The sequence below is a fragment of the Takifugu rubripes genome, chromosome 1, assembly GCF_901000725.2.
Source record: "Takifugu rubripes chromosome 1, fTakRub1.2, whole genome shotgun sequence".
In the NCBI taxonomy this organism is placed as follows: domain Eukaryota; kingdom Metazoa; phylum Chordata; class Actinopteri; order Tetraodontiformes; family Tetraodontidae; genus Takifugu; species Takifugu rubripes.
Window position 1 is genome coordinate 9,721,939 of NC_042285.1, and position 21,437 is coordinate 9,743,375.

Sequence of the window (21,437 nt, forward strand, 5' to 3'; positions counted from 1 at the left end):
TTTTATCCATTTTGTCCTGCAGTGCCCCGTTTTGCCGCAAAATGCGCCGCATGTGCCACATGAGGGAGGCGCAGAATAGGATCTTGACCCATTCCCCCGCCCCCCCGACACTCTCTTTTTTCGGTCTCTCCTCCTCATCTTGAAACATGAAACCTGGTCCATTACAGCCAAGTCCTGTCCCCGGGGCTCCTAGTTTGTCCTGCGCCGGCGCTGCTCTGCATTAGATGCGCGTTTTGCTTCTTTCCGACCTAAACCTGATTGGACACTTTGGCTCACTTTATCACCGACCCACTCACTTCACCAATCAATACAGTCCATCCCATCACTCGCATTGGTTTTACCCCCCAGGTCATTGCGTAAAGATCGCAGTAAAACAGCTTTTCGAGTTTCCCAATTCCCAAAAAACTGTCCCGGCAGCTGTGAACAGGATGCGCATGTTCGCCGCTCAGTAACGAGGACGCGTCACCAGCCTTCCACCTCCTCAGTCAGCTGCCTCTGGGATGTATTCAGCTGTTTTTTGAAGTCTTTTTTTTTTATCCAAAAAGGAATAATTCAATATTTGCGAGGCATGGCGAATTGTTTGATGACCGCCCGTCTTGTGCTGCTGATATTCGGATTACTTTTGCTGTCTTCTTCACCCACAAGATCCGAAGCGGAGCTGCAGGATGAAGAGGAGGAGACGAGCTCCTGTCAGGGCGCGTTTGACCTCTATTTCGTGCTTGACAAGTAAGAGAAAACAAAGGAGCTGTGAAAGATAACGAAGTCTGCATTGAGGATTCGAAGGGTCTCAATAAGAAGCCACGCAAAAATAACAAAGAAAGGTTAATTTCTTAATGGAAAAAAGTTCCAAACGGAACACGATTTTATTGATGTTTTTCTCAACAGTTCATTTCATGGTGATGACTTTTATGCAAGTTATAGAAAACGCTTAAAAAGTGTGTTTTTGTGTGCGTGTGGTCGAGGGCATAATAAATTGTGTGCTAAGTCAAAGTCTGGTTTAGAGATGCCTCGAGCGTGCGTGTGTCCGTGCGTGCTGACGTCAAGCGCTGATGTGTGTACAGTGCATTTTGCTGACCGAGCAGATTAAATGTAGAATCGTTGAACTCTGTTCAACTCTATTTACTTGTTTGTGTGTGGAAGAGCTGCTGAAAATGTAGCGAAACCGACATGAAACTCCACATTTACTGACACGGCACCATTTTGCATATTCAGGAGTAATTCGATTTTCCGGCTGCTTACTGGGTTCATTTACCGACAAAAGGAAAGAGCAGAAGGAAAAAATGCTGCGGCTCCTGTAGAAATGAACTTAAGCTCAGGAAAATTTAAATATCAAGGGACTGAGTCTGCTTCTCTTTAAGACTGAATCACAAGATCATTCGTGCATATCATGATTTGAACCAGACAAAACCCCGGTTCTCAAAGTAAATGAACAAATTGCTGAAGCCTTTTATACAAAAAGCCTTAAATCCAGCTCAACGTGAAACTACATTTAAAAATAAAAAAAAAGAAACTTTCTGGTCTTGTCCCTTAGCCTGTGTTGATGGAGACGTGCAAGCAATGAGCTGAGTGGGAGGACTCAGCAGGGAAGGGCAATATTTATGGAAAATGTAGTCTTAGCACAGTATAGAAAGCAAACCTTTGCATGCAGGACGCCTGGAGACTTGTATTTTATTTTAATGCAGTACAGAGATCCATGAGAGAGTTAGCATAGCAGTGCATTTGTTGAAAATTCTGAATTAGTTCCATCAAAATAAAGGAGACTGTCTTGTATGTCAAAGTAGAATACTAATTATCCGAGGAGCTTCTACTCATAGGACCCAACAACACAGCATTTCCAGATGAGAGCTGGACGTCTCCTCGGAGACTGCTCCCCAGATGTGAACAGTTGCATTTGCCGTGTGGCACGCAGGAACCTCTGATGTGCTATAAATAAAGAGACGGCTTCATTCAAAGCGTGTGTGGTCAGCAGGTCTAGTCAGGTCTTTGGTGCCACTCTGGAGGTGACTAACAAGGACTGGACATTAGTTGCAGACTTCAAACGAGAGGAAGTTCATAAAGGAGCCGTGTTGGCCGTCCCTCAGGCCTCAGCTGATTTTATGAGTCACGGACTGATCTCTTTGACCCAGTGTGAAAAGCAGCTTCGCCTCAAAGAAATAATGTCCTTTCCAAAGATGGCTGTCTGTCAGTATTGTAGCGTTCCACTACTGACACTAACCGCCTATTAATGAAGTAACCGGCTGGTTAAATGTGGCTAGTTGCCACTGACAGATTGAGAATGCAGATGAAAAAGAAAATGGACAGATGGAGCTGTCAGGGCAGAGCGATGACTCTCTTTGATTTAAAATGAGAAGCAGAGTTTGGCAATGCATTATGGGTGGAGGGGAGAACAAGTAATAAAGTAAAGGTAACCACTGAAACATTCGCAGCAGGCTCCAGCAGATGATGTCATGTCATGGCTTGAACATAGACTGCACACAGTCAGATATTAGACTTGTTAATGACCGCACGGTTGCCCGTTTGAATTGGGGACGTGTGGAATTCTGGAAGGTTTCGACCAGTGTGAGCCTTATTAAACCGCCGTTGTACCGTACGGAAATATGAGAATGTTTAAAATGTTAAGAATATAAAAAGGTTTAAAATGAAAGTTTGATGACGCAACCCAAAAGGTGCAGAGAAACAACTGCGTGGAAACAAGAACAGCTAGTCCATGTTAATAAAAGTGAGGCAGAGGTCGTGATTAAAGGGGAATGTGGACCAAACCTGTGACCTGCAGTTAGCAATGTGAGATCATGTTACTGAATTGTGGTTTATGGTCATTACAGCGGATTGTTCACAGGTTTGCAACTGGAATAGAGAAAGTCGATCTAACCTGACATCTTTTATTCAAATGTGCAAGGTGTTTTTTACAAAATAAGTGTTTTAACCACCAGTTTGTTTGGATAGTTTTTAAAGGTGGTCTTCCATTGCTGCAATCTCAGCCCCAGCTCTTTGACCCAGCAGAGATGTGTGAAAGCATCCGTTTCTTGTGCGACTGTGTTTTTAGTCACCGGAAGTTTATTCAAAAACCCCGAAAAACCTTTTTTCCACCCAAAAAATTCCCTCAACCCCAAACTTTCCCTGAAAAAAGTACCTGGTTGAGGGTGGGATTTTTTAGCTTCCCCGTAACCCCTGAGGGGCGGAGCTGGGTGCTGGACGGCTAACTGGTACCTCCGTTCACCTGCCACGTTTAAGCCAGTGTGGGACTGCAAACCTGTTTTTTCATTCATACAAATTCACTTCCTTTGCGTATTGATCGAAAATAAAGCAAAAGAATGGAAGTTGTGGATGGGCGAGGAGTTCAAGGCTCCCCGTGAGCCTCTTCACCAGGGAAGAAATTCAGCGGTGACTTGAAACGAGGCTGTGGACGAATGTCCGAGCCAAATGTGGGGCTCAAAACAAGTCCATGAGTAGTTGAAGAATTTTTGGCAAGATGATAAAATCTTAGCATGATCTCCTATCAGCCTGATTTGATTTGAATATATTTTTTTGGGAACTTTGAGGCGCGGTGGAAAAGCAAACCATGCAGATTACCAGGAATTATTTTACCCAGGTAAACAAAAGCTCCTGGAGGTGTTGGTGGAAAGTGGATTATTCCCGTGTGTCTTTAAACACTGGGGGTGGGGGCCGATGGAGGAACGGCCTGTCTGCAGGCAGACTCTGTCTCTTGTGGTGTTAAACATCTGCAGGTGCCTTTTATATGTTTTCATGTGCTGAATTCACAAAAAAAACCTACATTGTGGCAGCTTCCTGTACGGCTGTACAGCAGCTTTGCCTGGGAAATGAAGTGAGATTTATCCACTTATTTGATATTAAAAACCAGATGACGGACAACACTTTGGGAGGACGACACTGTGTTTTTTAAATGTGATTAACAAGCTGCCCTGTAAGATCTTCCATTTGCCCTACTTTCTCTCATCCATATATGCTATGATGTCATGGTAAAATAGTCAAAATATTTGAGTTGTGGGCCTGAAATCAAAAAGACTCCTTCCCTCCCTGAGGTATCCCAGAAACCCTGTCTTAGCTTAAATGAAACGTTGGGGTCTTTTTCGACAAATGTTTTCTTGTTGACGTAGCTCGAATCCTGGCCAGCTTGTAGAAAAACCAGGCAGCTGCCGTGAAGTCACGCTCGAGCTGTGCTTGCTTAATTTTGCATCATGACAACATGCAGGAAAAGGCCGTCTCGGCAAATCTTCTCACGCTGTTTTTACTCCCCCAGGGATGAGAAAAAACAACACCCGAGGGGATTTTTGAAGGAGGTGATGTTTGATGCACTCTGACAGGCTGCCGTATTTACAGTTTAATGCATTTTCAATGATGAAAACAGGTCTAGTTCTCTGGCTTTTTTTCCAGGCTGTTCTAGAATAGTCCTGCTGCATTAGCTCAGTAATCACCCCATAAAGACTTTGACTTCGACTGTGGCTGTAAAAGTAGGTTAGCGGTTTTAAACAAACAATTGCTTGTGCCCACTCAGTTAAACTGGAGCACCGTCATTGGCTCTGGCCTGTAGCGGTCCAGGCAGGCCAGCTGGAATTGCCGCTTGGCTCTTTAGCGGAATAGGAAATTTTCTCCTTTTTTTAAATTTTCCTCTGTTCAACACTTTGAACCATGAGAATGAAGCTGAGCGCCCCTAAAGCCGCAGATCCAGCAGGCTTTTTCCCACACGCTGTCATCCCACTGCCATCAGGGAGCCAACACAGCTGTCAATCCTGAGGTATCGCTCAGTTTCAACATGAGGGATGTGTCATGACAACTATAGGATACACACACGGGATTAATCTGCAGCTATTCAGTGAATCTTCACAGCAATAATCACACTCAGTCATACACAGACAGAAGGTCCATCTGTCTGATTTCAAACCTCATTTGCCCACCGGGTTAACTTAAATACCATGAGTCACTTTCCAAAGATGCTGTGATTTAACCGTCACAAAGGCAGGAGATAAAAGAATCTCCCGCAATGAAAACGTTTGAAGGTGTTTTTCTTTTGTCATGACAACATTATCCAGATTCCCGTCTGGTCTTGGCATCGCTGAAGGCCTATTTGCTCCCTCTCTGCCCACAGATGTTTAGAAACGTAAAAATATTTGATGTACCCACTGTGTCTGCCTTATCTCCTTCTCCTTTGCCCGGCTGGTCATCAGCACCCCACCTCCCCCATGAACCTGGTCCTGCTGACGGTATCTCATGTGGCTCTGGGTTTCTGTGAAGCCCCCAGAGGCACTCTTGATACAGATAAATGACTTCAACTGAATTTAATTTCACTTTTCAACAGCAGCTTTCCCACACAAAGTTTACAGTAAACTCGCAGTAAAAGCTTCACTTCAGAATCTTTCTTTTTGCACACATGTTATGCATCTTGCTGGTGGAATCTGGTCAAACCCAAACACGCTGTGAGTGTAGTCTGATAATTTGCCATATCATAACTCCAAACTTCCACCAAGCGCGCTCATTTGTCAACAACTTTTAACACCCCCACACATCTCAAACCCTTTATTTTCTGTGTCCAAACCGCTGAACTCCAGTGCTGCACTCCGCACCATTAAAATTAGATCAAAAGAGAAAACCGTAAATCGCAGAATGAACTGGTCCACTTCCTCTCCCGGTGTTGTTTAGACAGGTGAGAAAAACTGCAAGCTGGTCTTCAGCCCCATGTCTGGAGCCAGCTCAGATAGTTCAAACCCTGCCAAGGCAAACCAAATTCATTATGTTCCCAAATGAAGATAAGCACTCAAAAAGTCCAAAGGTGGGCGTCCTCACATTCACCCTGATGTTAAGTAAATAATAAAAAATGAACCCCCCACCCCCCTCCAACCACCACCACTGCCCCTCCTTTTTTCAACTGTTAGCTACAGTAACGTCTGGCCAGACGTTTTCCTCCCTCCTCTGTTGCTGTAATGGAACAACTTACAAAGGAAACTGGCTGCTGCCAATTGCAGTTCACACGCTCTGTGTGTTTGTGTGTGTGTGTGTGTGTGTGTGTGTGTGTGTGTGTGTGAGAGAGAGAGAGAGAGAGAGAGAGAGAGAGAGAGAGAGAGAGAGAGAATATTTCTGTTTGTGCTGCAGAGTCTGATGAACATCCATGATAAAACTCCATGATAAACTCTCCTCCAGCTCCTCCATTCTTAGCCTGCAGGGTTCTGCCCTCTGCTTTTTAGCAGGCATACAGTAAACATCAGTGTGCAGAAGAAAACTAGATCAGCTTAGAACATTGCTGTAGATACCTTTGTTGTATAGAATCAGAGAGAGAGACAGCACAAGCTTGGGTGGCCTTATTCCAACCCAAACCCATATATGAGCAATTGATGCTGTTTATCATTGTTGCAGTTTATATAAGATATAAAATAAAATATACAAACTTTAGAGATTAAAAAGCAAAACATTCTTTTTTACAGGGTAAATTTGAGATTAGACAGACACCCGGCATCATCCCGACTCTTGTTCAAGTAGGATTGATTGGAAAGTCCCTGGTATTCCCTGAGTGTGCACCAAGGCATGTGGTAAAACAATCATCCCTCTGCACTCCGGCAGTCGCACTGAGACGGCCCAGGGCACGACCTCAGAGATGCACCGCTGTAGGAAAATGCCATTATAGGAACTTGGCTATGTTCCTGGTGTATCTCTCCTAATGTCACTCCCAGGACACTGAACTCTTTGACGGTCAGCAATGTAAACAGAGTTAAGGGTGAACGACCGTACTCTATTATTTGGGGCATAGTTTGGTATTCATCTAAAAAATATCTCTCCACCTCTCTGATTTTATTCATTTCCCACCGGTGTTTTTTAAAGGTGGAACATCTCATCCTCTTCCTCATGCTGCTGTTAAATGATTCACTCAAGCAATTAGGTTGCCTTTAATTATATCATGGTCCCATTTGAGACTTGTCAAACCAAAGAAGAGATGAGTCTGCAAGTCCAACGAGCAAAGCAGATGTTTTGAAAGAGGCCAGAAATGAATGATTCAGCGTGTTAGACATTATTCCAGCACAGTTTCCTGTGTTTGCTGCATATAAACTTCAACTGTGCATACTTAATATAAAATATCTGAGATGATTAAACGGATCCATGTGGCTAAATAAACACTTGTGAACCTTCTGACACATTTCAGAGACATAACACGTCATTGCTGTCCAGATGCCATTACATCAGCTCTGAAGCACCTAAAATAATATTCAATCATCCTTCCGCTTTTTTCTGAGTAACATTCATCCTCTAAACAGTCACTCAGCTCATTTCCATAACATTACCACGTCCACCCCCAGCGTGACTTGTTAACTAACGGCTGACCCGCTGACTGGCCACATTATGGTGGAGGAGACCATCTCCCCTATTGCTAACGCTTAATAACATTACTACTCACACAAACAGAGTTTGCTCCTGAGGAAATGAAGCCAGCTCCACAGGGAGACTTTTTGGGTTTTTTTATAAGAGGCTAGTTTTATATTTCCCCTGGGAAGTCCGACAACTATTTCCTCAGCCTTCAAGGGCCCTTTGAGGATACGGTACTGTGCTAAATTACAAACCAGCCTCTTTTATGTTAACACTACCTTTTGGTCTCAGAAGCCTCATTAGGACTACTCAATTCATTTATTCACTTAGTGTTGTTTGTAAAACATGAACAGATTGGGTCATGTGTGAAATTCTGCACCAGGAACGGGAAAAATGTGAGAGTGCAGTTCTCAATGGAAGTAAACGTTCAATGATATACAGACATATGAGTCTAATGTTTGCCATTTGGGAGAAAACATTATGTTTTCTGTTTGAATTCTCCACTATAATCAGTATAGTTCTCCAGTCTTTAATCTTTAGCGTGTTAATCAACTGGAATCGGCATCATGTGTAGACCGTTGGACTGGTGGACAAATGAACACACTTGGAAATGTAGCATAAAGGACATCAGTTATGAGAAGAACAAGTTCTGCTTTGACACCATCTAAAACTTCAAATTCAAAAGGTAGTTTTTGACTCATGTCATTCAGTACTTCAAGGCTGTTACTCACCAGCCGGTTAAACAGCGCGTAAATAAGCATCCAAAAGCAGATGTTCCAAATAATTGGGCCAAGTCCAGAAGTTATATGAACACTTTAAGAGTGCAGAGGATCCATAGCCTCTGGCATGTGGAGCAAATTGAAAAATAAAAAGAGAGCCCCTGTTGCTTTTGGCAACCAAAGCTGTTATTTTCTTCTTCTCTGACTACTCCAACATACATGTTGATTAACTTAACAGAACGGTTGGGTTTGTTTTTTTAACCATTGGTGTAGTGAAGACATGTTCTTTTGGCATGTTTATGACATCAGGTGTCTTGTGGGACATTCTCTGCTAACTTGTTACTTTTACTTTGTGCGTTCGTGACAGTGATGCATCGTGTCTGAGTCCTTTTTTTTCTTTGTCGCAGGTCTGGCAGTGTAAAGAATCACTGGGAGGAAATCTACTACTTTGTGGAGAATCTAGCTGAGAAATTCAAAAGGTAAGAGGTGCTCTGAAACATAGACTTTCATGGGGACGGGGGGCAAAACCCGACTTTCTATGTGGACACTGTAACAACTGAAAGTTTTTATAACCTGGCTGTAATCCCTTAGAGGCTAAAAGGCCTCTGCTGTCGACATCCTGGAGCCCAGTAAAGAAAAATAGAATCTGCCCGAGCTTCAACTGGCCATACGCTAAAACGATCAGTGTCCAGAGCGAATGTGGGAGGTGCCTGGTGTCAGTGAAGATACCAACCTTTGGGTTACTGCATGTTGGCTCTGACATTTTAGCATCTGAATAGAAAAAACCCTGTAATCAATTCCATCAATTAGAAACCACTTCCACGTGTCGCGTTTCAAGTTCCAACCTGCAGGATGCAGATCTGCTCCGGATCATATGTGGGCCTAAATGGGACAGTTTCCCGGCCCCGGACCATGATCTCTGAGTGAGTTGTAGCACCATTCACAACAGTGGAAACGCTGCTCACTCAGAATAAACTTTGTATATTAGAGCCGCGTCTTCCATCATTGTTCTGTCAGAATCATAACAAATGTGCATCCGCAGTCAGAAAAGACCTTGAGAATAAACAGTGTGTCTCTGAAGTAGGAAAAATGTGTTTTTAAAAGCTGATTTATGGGCTGTCATCAGTTCCGGGTGGTTTTGTTTTCATCTGTCATGTTTTAAAGCCATCACAATGCATCTGGGAGCAAACAATTGTTGGCCCTTTAAGTTTCTGTTGTCAAGAAAAACAGTATTTACATGTTTGGGGTGTCCACATCTGAAGGCTCAGCGATACCCAAACTGCTGAACAGTGTTCTGTTGGCATCTTTGTGTTAAAGGAACTGCTGGAGGGACCTCCAAGGCATTAAAGAAGATGCTCACGATGTGTTACCACACTTCTATTATGGCTTTCGTAGAAAGAACATGCTGTCGTGATTCTGTAACCCAGCACTGAGCCAGTGTTTGGAACTTTGTTCTAAAATGTATTCCAGGATGGGAAATCATGAGTTCATTTGTGGCTGTTCTCCTGGTCACCTGATTGTTATTTTCCTTTTTTGTTCCAGTCCCATGCTAAGAATGTCCTTCATAACGTTCTCCTCCAGAGCGTCCACCATCATGAAACTGACAGAAAACAGGTAACAAGTCCAAGCTGATGTTGTCTGGCAGTTCTGACAATCAGGACTTGTCCCAAAATTGCCATCGTTCTTCAAGCAATGACAAGTTGAATATATATATATTGCATCTTTATATTACCTAATTTGAAAACTTGTAATGACCAGCACATAAGAGGCACCAAATAATTCAGAAAGGTTCTCATCAGCACTAATGCAGCTCTCTGCCCTCTGCAGGATAGACATCAGAAAAGGACTGAATGCTTTGAAGAGAGTGATTCCTGGTGGAGACACATTCATGCACCTGGGACTGCAGAGGGTATATTCTAATGCTTGTGGTTTATTTAACACTTAAATTCCAACCTACTAAACTAAAGCCTTGGAAGTTTGGGGAAAATCTGACTCTGATTTTATTGTTATTTTAAGGCAACTGAGCAGATTCATCTGGAGAACTTTGGTAAGAACCTGACAGCTCTTTGGTTTAAACATGCGAGGATGGTTGCTTGATGCTGACACGCCCACCTGTTTCCTCCAGGCCCGGCCAGCGTGATCATCGCGTTAACCGACGGAGAGCTGCAGGAGCAGCAGCTCATCAGCGCGCAGGAAGAGGTAGCCTCTCCACGCTCCATTGCCTCTGCCGCTGCGTTCTGAGCTTCAGCCCTCCGGTATTCCAGCTGTAATAGATCCATTCCTTGTTTTTTATCCAACAGGCAGAGAAGGCCAGATCTCTGGGAGCCATTGTGTACTGTGTTGGTGTCAAAGACTTTAATGAAACACAGGTAATAGCTCCGCCAATCCAATGAATCCCCGCTGCCTCTGGCAGCTCAACACCTTGTTCATACATGCCATACATCTGGTTTGGAATAAGAATCATTTCCTCAGCTTCATCCTAATTTTCCACAGTTTACAATCGTGCACTAAAGCCCACATGTGCTCAGGGAAACAAAAGCGTTCTTACAAACTGACTCTCCAAAAATTAGTTATCGTTGCCGAACTCCTGAAAGGGATTTTTAATGCAACACATTTAGTGGCTCAGGGAAAATATCTGCACAATGCTAATCAGTCCATCATGTCCATCATGGAAATGAGGATGACTCACATCGGACTTTCCAAATGAAAGAGGATCTGTCACAGGAACCCTCCTGGACAAAACAGCACTTTTTAATTGACTCCAACTCTCCTTTCTCCGTCCCCTCTCTCTGTTCCAGCTGGCCACCATTGCAGACAGAATTGAGTATGTGTTTCCTGTGCTGGGGGGCTTCCACGCCCTGCGGGGAGTCATTGATTCGGTAAATAGCATCCTTTGTGTGAATCCATTGATTCAGAAAGTTTTGACCTTAAACATTTCTATGACTGAAACAGAATGGAATTTGAATTGTGACCCGTTGTGCTCCTCTAGATTATCAAGAAGTCCTGTATTGAGATTTTAGCAGCTGAGCCCTCCAGTATCTGCGCAGGAGGTGCGGAACAACACACACACACACACACACACACACACGCACGCGCATTTATACTTCTGTCTTTGTAAGGACTCGGGCCTTAACCCTCAGACAGACCTCTGAAGGCGTGAGGGCCAGAAAACACAAAAACACGCCACAAGTGTCCTCACTTTGCAAGTGAAACGTAAAATTCTGGTCCTCGCTATGTAACATGTATAAGAACATCCAGTAATGGTTGTTCTGTTTCCTCTTCTGTCACTTCATTAATGAGTTTCCCTGCTGAAGGCTGACCACATATGGGCATGCAGGTCTTCTGGAGGAATTCTTCTGGGAAAGGCGATTTCAGCGGGAATGCTAATCCAGATTGGATTTAAAAGGTTGTGAGAGTGGCAGTTGTTCCACTGGCAGAAGGTAGACTGTAAAGTCAGCAGAGGGCTCAGCATTAAACAGACATTTAATGGCATAAAACAGATTAAAAATAGGGTTGAAAACACACTTTTGGCAGGAGCAGAAACAATTTCACATCTGCTTTTGTGTTCTGTTAAACAGAATTTCTGTTATCCTTCAACAGAAAGAGGAAAATTATAGCTCTTTTTAGTGGATATTATTTGCTGGCCTGCTGCAGTGGGTGTGGTCCTTCCACACTTAATCAACTCTCTGTGTGGTTTTGACATGATGACAGTAACTGAGGGGATATTGTAAAATCAACACAAAATGTACTGTATCCAAGCAGACTCCATTTGGATTTTGACTTTTCTCATTTTTTAAACCTCTTTTAAACACTGGGATGTATCGTATTGCGCGATGGTTTTGGCTTTTAAAATATTTACTGTCTGTGGTGGTGCTAAAATCAAAGAAATCAAAGATTTTGTCAATCAATCAATATTCCAAAAGGACAAATGCAGATTTATTCTCAAAATGATCATTTACATTAGGACTCTTCTGTTGAACTTTAGCTCTGGTGACCTTCACCATCGCTGGATTATCTTTGAGATATTTCCACAGCTTGATTGGAGTTCACACAATGGACACACTAACTTGTCCATAGAAGATCTCCCAGCTGATATATCTAATGTAAGAGGTCAAAGAACAGATCAGGAGGCTACAAAAACATTTCTGCTGCAACAAAGGTTCCTGAGAGCAAGTTTCAGGCCTCTTCTCAGAGTTTACTGACCAATCTGAGTAATCTGAAGAAGCGTTTCTTGGTCTGAGACACAATAAGGACCCAGTGCTGGAGAACCTCTAGAGAATGTACCAGAAGTTCAACCATCACTGCAGCACTTCAATCAGAGCCTCATGAGCGAGTGTCCAGAAGGAAGCGTCTCTTCATGGAGATGAAGCACTCATCTTTGGAGGAAACCAGGCAGAAACAGATGACCGCCTACTCATTTTTCTTTCCTTTATATGAAGTTTAAAATATATTTTTAAAATCACGTTCTGGTCCATTGAGAATGTCGGTAATATTGAACACATTGAATTACTAAAGAATTTCCACTTGTGCTGCGTTTCTGAGCACAGATTGAGTCTTTATGTGGTTATGGATGCTCAGTCCTTTAACTGCGAGTGAACCTCGTGTTATTTTGAGTTTAAAAAATAAATAAATGCAAATTTGTTTCTGTGTTTTGTAACCAGAGACATTTCAGGTGGTGGTGCGTGGAAACGGCTTCCTCCATGCCAGAGACATCGACCAGGTGCTCTGCAGCTTCAAAATCAACGACACCTTTACAGTCAGTAAGTCCGCACGTGATGCCTTCACTGCTGTTGCTCTCTGATGTTCAACGTTTTTTCTACAGTGATGAATTTGTTCCCCCCTCGCAGATGAAAAACCAGCCGGTGTAGAGAACACCTTCCTACTGTGCCCGGCTCCTGTCGTCGACGAAGTCGGCAAGTACGTGGCCGTTTCAGTTTATTCAAACAAGCACCTGGCTTTATTAGCACGCTTCCACATGCAGCTCGGATCACGTTCTTTCCCCAAACACAGAAACACATGTTTGGTTATGTGCGTTTATGGCCACAGGGCACGAGAAGCCTGCCATACATTAGCTTTTTTTACAACCCTTATCCGTGGTCACATTCCACATCTCTAATTCCCAGCACGGCTCAGCAGAATGTAAGAGACTCGGTAGCTGCAGTTCCATCATTTGTCCTGCCTCTGTTCTCCATTAAAACAGGCAACAGGTCAGATTATGGGAGCGCACTTCTGATATCTCATAAAATTAGTTTTTCATTAGCAGGGATGGAACTGACATGTCTGCGTGTCTGCTCCAGCTGTTAAACATCCGGTCCCCACATCACTTCAGCCGCAGCCTCTGGACCCTCCTGTCTGGTGCCGCTGTGGCTGTGGCCACTCCACCACCGACACCTCCTCTCTCTGTTACCACCCCCCTCCGCTATCTGCCTTTTATTTGTCTTTCTTTCAACCCCCACCGGTCCAAAGCCCACTCGCAGCAGTCTGCTTGTCCAGCCTCGGGTGATCAAAGCCAGGAAGCAGCTAGAGAGTCTTTCAAACATGCAGTTTGTTTCTCTGCAGGGTGGAAAATCCCTGAGAAAAAGCCCATTCATGTTTGGATTAATGAAGCCGGTTTGGATCCCCAGGCATCACATTGATTCATGCTGACCTGCAGATTGGACAGTGTTTAAGTCACCTTGCCTGAAACGGAACATTCATGATTCCTTGTGTTGTTCTTTAACAGTTAAACTGCATCATTTCATTAGAAACGTCATCATCCCAACATGTGTACGTCAGTCTGCTTCTCTTCTTTGTTTAAAAGCTGTGAGACGGCAATCTGCATCTTACCCCCCGTCCCATTTCCCCTTTTGCTTCATACCGTTTAATGACTTTCTCTTGTCTTACTGATCTTTCGCTTCAGGCAAAACCCATTAACTAATAAATCACATTCCGTTGTTTTACTGGTTAGCCCTCCATCACATCTTGATCTGATTTCTTCATCAGTATCATCATTCTATGCAAGCATAGAAATAAACTTCATCCTTCAGTCCTGATGTAAACATCTGTACAGTCCTGTTAATCTGGACCCTGCTGCTGTCAGCAACAAACACCGTTTTCGTGTCCCTTGTTCGTGACCTTGAACTTCACCCTCAACGCCAGTTCTGTTTGTGCATCGGCTTCACCAGTCAGACGGTCTGCTTTCCATCTGCCGTGCCCATGTGGCTGGAGGAGGAGGTGGGGGCTGTTGAAAGTGTACGGCTTTGAACCATTTGTTTTATGAAGGGACCAGACTCCAAAGAGACCGCTGGGGTTCACGTGAATTTCCCAGAATTGTTTAATCCCAGCCCAAAGGTTTAGGGTTAGGGACCACGAAGACACTCGTTAGCTCAGAAATCCCGGGGACGACGTTTAGCAAAGCAGAGTTGTGTGTTGAGTTGTGTGCAGAGTTGTGTGTGCGTGTAATACGTTCTAAACAAGCATGTGACAGGATCTGTCCTCCTGATGTCAGAGGATCCGCTTCTCATTTTTACACCTCTTGTTTGATTCCAGGGTGATTTATCTCCAAGTGAGCATGAACAACGGCCTGTCCTTCATCAGCAGCAACGTGCACATCACCACCACCGAGTGTGTAAGTGATGACTTCACTCCTTACACCTGTTTGCTTCGTCTGCGCTTTTTTTACGCTTCTGCATTTTATGAAAACGTAAATCAAAGAGTTGTGTGTTGGATAAAAGAGATCCTCTAAACCTCGAGAAGCAGCTTCCAGATGGTGTGAAAAATGAAACAGGCTTGTGGTTCAATCAAGAAAGATAAAGTTTAAATCCCTTCACTTAAGCAGTTCCGGTCTTAGTCCTGTCAACAAGATCCTTGTTATTGTTTTCCAAACCACATCTTTGCTGGTGGAGAGAGAGAATTCTTAGAAGCAGACGTTGGTTCCAGGGATTTGCTGAGTGTGACGGACCCCTCTGCTGAATCCAGATAAATACCCCTCCCATGTTTTGACCACAGGATGGAGAGGGGAAAGCCTATCCACATGTGATCTTCATCAGCGGCCCGTAATGGAAAACATGTTTGGGCCTTTTCAAACGAGTCCAGTCACCGATTCATTCATCATAGACACAAACACAAACTTGAAAATGTGATCACTGTTGAACTGCTGCTACCAGAGCGGTCTAGGTGCGCTTGTTTTCTTTGCCTTTACCCTGCTGCTGCTGTGTGTGCTGATAACTGTGTCTGCGCTCTGTCTCCAGTTTGATGGCACCATCCTTCTGATCACCCTGCTGGCGCTGTTCCTCCTTCTGGCCCTGCTTTTCATGTGGTGGTTCTGGCCTCTCTGCTGCACTGTGGTAAGTATACGTTACATTCAGGAAGTGGGCCCTTTTAAAAGCAGACCCACTAAAATGAGCATGTTAGAGTTTGTTATGGGTCATAGAGATCCCCTGAAAAAGTCATTTCTCTTCTTCTTCTACAGGTCATCAAAGAGCCACCCCCTCCACCTCCTCCCGAGCCGGTCAGTAGTGACCGTCTTCTATACAGAATATGACAACGATTTATGATAACGATTTAATGATAATGCAGCATTCTTTCAACTGGCCAACAGAGGGAGACATCAGTGGTTTAAATCAAAACTATTACTTGACAAACAAAAACTATTTCAAATAGTTTCTCCATTTCCTTTAAGAGGTGCTTGTACAGGCAGCATGGAGGAGTCGCTGTTGTGTGGATTTAGGAGTGATTTTCAACACTCCAGTGCCTGAGAAAGATGATACTTTGAATGTAAAATACCAAACTCAGTAATCTGTAATCTGAATATGTGTATCAAATATGTTTTTAAGGAGTCTGATGATGAACAGGGACTGCCGAAGAAAAAGTGGCCCACTGTGGATGCCTCCTATTATGGAGGAAGAGGAATCGGAGGAATCAAGAGGATGGAGGTGACGTGCACGATGCAATGATACGACTGCTATTAAAACTACCCTACGATTCTGGAAACGCTCGCAACGCCCATGTTGTTGTGGAACAATGTGCTGTGTGGTGTGCAGGTGCGTTGGGGAGGGAAGGGTTCGACCGAGGAAGGCGCCAAGCTGGAGAAACCCAAAAATGCCGTGGTGAAAATGCCAGAGCAGGAGTACGAGCCGTTCGAGCCAAAGGCAAAGAAGGCGCACAAGAAGCTGCCACAGAACCGGAAGTGGTACACGCCCATCCAGGTGAGCCCGCGTCAGCCATTTCCCACAGAACCCAGGGGTCAGCGGGGGTCATAATCGCCCCTCCTAGTCTTAACAACCGGACTCTGAATCAGACCTGAATCAGCTCTGACCCTCAGTGATCCAGTGTTCCTACAGGAGACCACAGCTGTGTGTTGGAAGTAGCTTCATCACTCACATGTGAGACTTTTGGCCTCTTTCCTCTTCGGCAGTGTTTGCTATTGAAGCTGGGACCATGAAAAAGTCCACTGCCTCCCTTTTTTAACCCTTACTGTATCATCCATGACTGTTTTGAGGTAATTCTGTTCTCATACAATCTAATACCTGAGTCGTTTCGAGGATGCCTTTGGCTGGATCTGGTAGGATCAGCTGTCGGGTTTGTTTTGGATTGGAAACACATCTCAGGAGCACAGCCCAGAACCGGGAGACAACAGCTCTAGTTTAATTCAGACACTTGTGTTGTGTGCGGTCCAGCTCCTGACCCTGGTCTTCTCTGTTCTGTTCCGTTCAGGGGAAGCTCGATGCCATCTGGGCTCTGTTTCGACGCGGCTACGATCAGGTCTCCCTGATGAGACCTCAGCCTGGCGAACACGTGAGTACCCTGATGGAGACCTGGCCCTTCCTTCACTCACATCTCATCTTCATTAGAGTGACTTTTTTTTCAGTTTTCTGTCTCCAGTCGCAGTTTTAGTATAAAATAATACCAAAGCAATTTTCAGACACCAAAACTGTGGCTTGTCAAAACAAGTTTTATTTTCTTCGCTGCCTCTTAAATGTTTGGTAATGTAGGTTGTTGTTGTAGCGGAGCAGCACGAGAAGCTTTCGAAATGATGTCACCTCAACCTTTCTGGCCACTTTGAACAAAAACATCTCACCAGCCCAGACGCTGGCTGAATTTATGCTTCAGCAAGGAATAAAGTGAAAACAAGCCCAGCACCGCAGCTTTTCCCACAGTATCAGAGCTGACTTGACTTTCAACCAGCTAACTGACATCCCACACACACACACACACACACACACACACACACACACACACACACACACACACACACACACACTGCTGTTTCTTTAAATCTGTTTGTTTAAGCTTTTGATTGGACGTAACTGAAACCTACAATGAACTTGAACTCAGAAGGAAGCGGTGATCTGTTCGAGACCCATCTGAGCTGTGCTGAGTCACGAAACCACATCTGTCGAGTACATTCTCTCTGTCTCCCTCCATGAAAAACAAGTCTCCTCATACAAACGTTGGCTCAGGACGAGTGTTTATCGCTTCCAAATCTGTAGACACATATGTGACCTTGTTAAGGTTGCGAAACAGCAGAAAAATGTTGTTATCAAAGTGAGTTTCCAGGAAAAAAACATCACAAGTTTTCAGGAATTCTGCAGTAGTGTGCATTTCCACTTGCTACTGCTAGCGCAAACATTTAGAGAGGATTGTTGGACGCGAGAGGAGGGCGAACCATGACGACGATGATGTCAACGCCCAGTGAAGAACTTGGCAACTAAAGAGCAGCAGTCTTGCAAACCAAACTGCTCGGAGTTTTCTTCGCTAGTCCACCATTTGTTAGCCTGCAGCTGTTTCTTTTATTTGCAGCACATAAATTACAGCTTGATTGGAACGCAGCTACAGACCCCAACTGTGTGAAATCAGCTCCAGCTTCCATGTGTTTCACACCCATAAATGTTCCTGTTGTCAGCAAGCTAACTTATCTAACTTATCTTAGCACGCATGGTGGAAGAGGGTTAAAATGGCTTAAAATGGCAGCCGTCCCTCCCAGTCCCCCTCGCTCGTCATTTTCCGCCCTGTAAGTCTGTGGCTCTAATCCCTGGTGCTGGTTATGTCACCGCGCGACCACATACAGCCACGCAGCAGGCGGAGTTACTGTTGTGGCCTCAGTGAACTTCACATATTTCTGCTGGAACACCTTCAGTTCAACTGGTTGCTCTAAAGATTTTTAGCTTCTGACCAATCAGCGGATCACTATACTAACACCTATCTGTCCTCCCTTTTAGGGCCGATGCATCAATTTTACAAGGGTGAAAGAAGAGTCGGCCGCAGCCACCTCCCAAACTCGCCGACTGATTCACACGCCATCGCCGCCACCGCCGGACTACGGCCCCGCCACCGACTACCCTTCCTCACCTACTACGCAAATCAGCCCTCCTGCCAGACCCCCCCCATCGAGCCAGCTGCCACCTGGACCTCCGCCCGCTCGCACACCCCCGGGACTGCTGTGTCCCCCACCATCACGCCCTCCTCCAAGCCCTTGTGTCTGAATCAAGCCCCGCCCACCCCGCAGCGTGCCCGTTTCAGTGTCACCTGGTGCTCGGCTGAAGGGGTTTTTCATTTTGAAAGTCGCAGCGCTCATTGCCAAAGATGTCAAATCGCAGTCCCACACTCCTCGACCTGTATGGGCAAGATTGTTAGGCGACCACCTAGCTTAATGCTACGCTACATTTAACAAGAGTGAAAATGGAGTTTTAGCGTATACATTTATTAACATTCTGCTCTCTACTGAGGATGGACAGGGTGACGCAGGGAAATATTTCAAGCGCTGGCACATGTGAGGGAGATCAGGGAGGGTTGTTGCTGGGCACCAAAAGGACATTTAATGGACAGGAAGTCTTCAGAAAACTGCAACGTTGTCTGTTGTCAACTACTGAGTTTGGCCAATGTTGTTAAGAGCAAAAGTGGCGGCAAGTCAGCACAGTTGGGGGTGTTAATCGGTAATGATTTGGATGATTTGCTAAAAAAGTTAAATCACTAATGACATTGTTATTTTTTATTTTACCAACATGCTAACATAGCAGATTCTGACCCTACGACTGTACTATATTTGATAATTACAATGCGCGGTGGTCCAGGGAATGGCAGGGACGTGTACAGATGTGATTGGGTTTTTTCGTATGTGCATTTTTAAGTGATCATTTAGTTTTTAATCTTTGAGGCTTTGGATTTTTCCCTCTTTCATATAGTTTTATATTTCAATTACAGCTTTATATACAGGGTGTTTTTTGTGGGGAGGGCACAGACTGTTCATTTTCATATTTTTAATTATTATTTTTATTAGCATGAAATCAACTACAAATCAGGTTAGCACCTCTCCTGGCATTCCTCCTGTACTTAGATATCAGTTATCTGTTTGGGATTTTTTTCTTTGACGGCTTTCTTCACTTCTCAGATTGCAACTGCGGGGCAGTTCCAAGAGAATCTAATTTATTCTGCTCCCCCAGGAGAATACATAACAGAGTACTTGAATCATGACAAGGTGTCCAACCACCAAAATGGACGCTGTGAGCACAGTTAATGAACACAATAGCTTTAAAGTCTCATAAGACTCAACAGTTTTTCTCTGCTACAGTAAAATGCTTTAATGTCAATCATTTGCTTCATATGTTCTATACAGAAAAGGTTGTTGCCGATGCTGTTAATGCTTATATATCCTGTGCCTTCTGAAACGTCTCCTGATATTTTCTTTTAATGTATGTCGCTGTTTTTACAGTGTAACTGAAAATGGCCATTACCTGGATACTCTTCAGATATCACCAAATCAAGTTCGGTGTTTATAACAAGGCGAAAATAAGCGACGTATGTATGATTTTCATTTGTTTGTTTTCTAATTTTATCAATAAAGGTTGACTTCCAAGCTTCTCCCAGAGTTTGTGTGTGATCTTTTTGGTGCGTTTAACACAGGAGTCAGTGTGTCCGATGTCTTCTATCCCCGGTGGAGCTCCACCCTCACGCGCGTGTACAGTGAGCAACTGTACGGCTCACACTACGCCCAGTGTGTGCTACAGTATACTGCACATATTCAGGTTCTCGACCTCAGAATCATGCTGCAGTATAAATTACTGAGCCAGACAATCATGAAAACAGAGTTACTTCTGAGTTCTGTGCTGTCTCCTGCTCATACTGCCCCCTGTAGGCTGTGTTCTTCCAGCTGAAATCTGATAATATGCAGTTGTTCGCAGGCAGGATAACCAAAGCCGTTCCTCGTGACCTTAACTCAGAAATGATCCCCGTCCGTAGCTGCAGTTTCTGTGTTTTTCCGCTCGGAATGCAGACGAGAGGCGGATGTGGGCTGATCAGAAAGCTGGAGAAACGAGTGGAGAGACTGAGGCGGGCTTTCGCTCAGGGCTGCTGAACGAAGCCTGAAGTTTCATGCACTCCATTTTGGATACACCCCTCCCTCAGGTTGAGGCCACCTGTGTGGCTTCTGATCACACCATTCATCTCTTTGGGTTATTTCCAAACTCCAGTTTGGTATTACAGGTTTTTTTATCCTCTTGTTGGTCAGGTGTACAGATCATGTGACGTTCCTGAGTGCCTCTCATCTTCCTCGCCTGTGTCTGATTGTCTTCACGCGTTTTCACCTGTGTCTCATCGTTGCTCCTCATCCTCTCGTCCGCTTCAGGTTTTCTAAACTTTGGGTCCGAATTCCAGCTTCCTTCAGTGTGTGCCTGGATTTTTAACTTGAATTTGTCTTCAAATTCAAACAACTTGGAGATGAATAACAGCTAGAAAAACAATGAGAGAAATCTTGATACCATTGTAAATCTTCCAAAATACAAACTAAATTGAAATTAAAGAAAGTGCCAAAGTAAAAGAGTACAGAACACATTTTTCCTTAACCTCTCTGAAAAGAAAAGCAGAGCTTGTTTGCAAAGTTGCATCCGAGTGAACCACAGACGTCTGGAACAATGTATTTTGGACAGCCTAAATTGGAGATGTTTGAAGAAAAAATATGCACAAGCAGCGAAACCAAATAGGGCCCATCAGCACAAACGCCTCATACCAACTGTCAAGCGTGGTGCTGGAGGGGGTCCTTCAGGAGCCGCAGGACCTGGGCACCTCTCAGTCACTGAGTTCTTTGTGAACTTTTCAGAATGCAGAAAAGTGTTCCAGTTCCAAAATATGGTGATATGGGTAAAGAAATGCCAGTGTTGGTCAAAACAGCAGGAACCAATGACGTTTCCAGACTCGCACTCCTTCCGTTCGACCACTAGGGGCGCCGGTGCGACAATTGTTCCGCTGGGCACGCTAAACAGCATGTGTGGTCCTACTGTTTTATCGACGCCACTTTCAGATGATGTTCACACCTTTTTACCGATTAAACTTGACTGTAATTTGACTTGGACAAAACAAGCCTGCGCGTCCCCTCCAATCCACACATCAACAGACAACAATTGTGGGAAAGAACGACCATGAAGACTGGAGTCGCGA

At 44.4% G+C, this 21,437-nt stretch overlaps 1 protein-coding gene across 1 annotated transcript; it reads left to right on the top strand.

Annotated features, from left to right (window-relative positions):
- The first annotated feature begins 151 nt into the window (after positions 1–151).
- Positions 152–19,866, top strand: antxr1c (ANTXR cell adhesion molecule 1c). The gene is made up of 18 exons (XM_003961533.3): positions 152–726; positions 8,435–8,506; positions 9,570–9,641; positions 9,855–9,936; positions 10,044–10,074; positions 10,153–10,226; positions 10,328–10,396; positions 10,826–10,906; positions 11,017–11,077; positions 12,689–12,787; positions 12,875–12,944; positions 14,556–14,634; positions 15,257–15,352; positions 15,478–15,516; positions 15,842–15,940; positions 16,049–16,213; positions 16,722–16,802; positions 18,227–19,866. The coding sequence occupies exons 1-18, from the start codon at positions 569–571 to the stop codon at positions 18,488–18,490; spliced, it is 1,692 nt and encodes a 563-aa protein (XP_003961582.2). The 5' UTR covers positions 152–568; the 3' UTR covers positions 18,491–19,866.
- Positions 19,867–21,437: the final 1,571 nt, after the last annotated feature.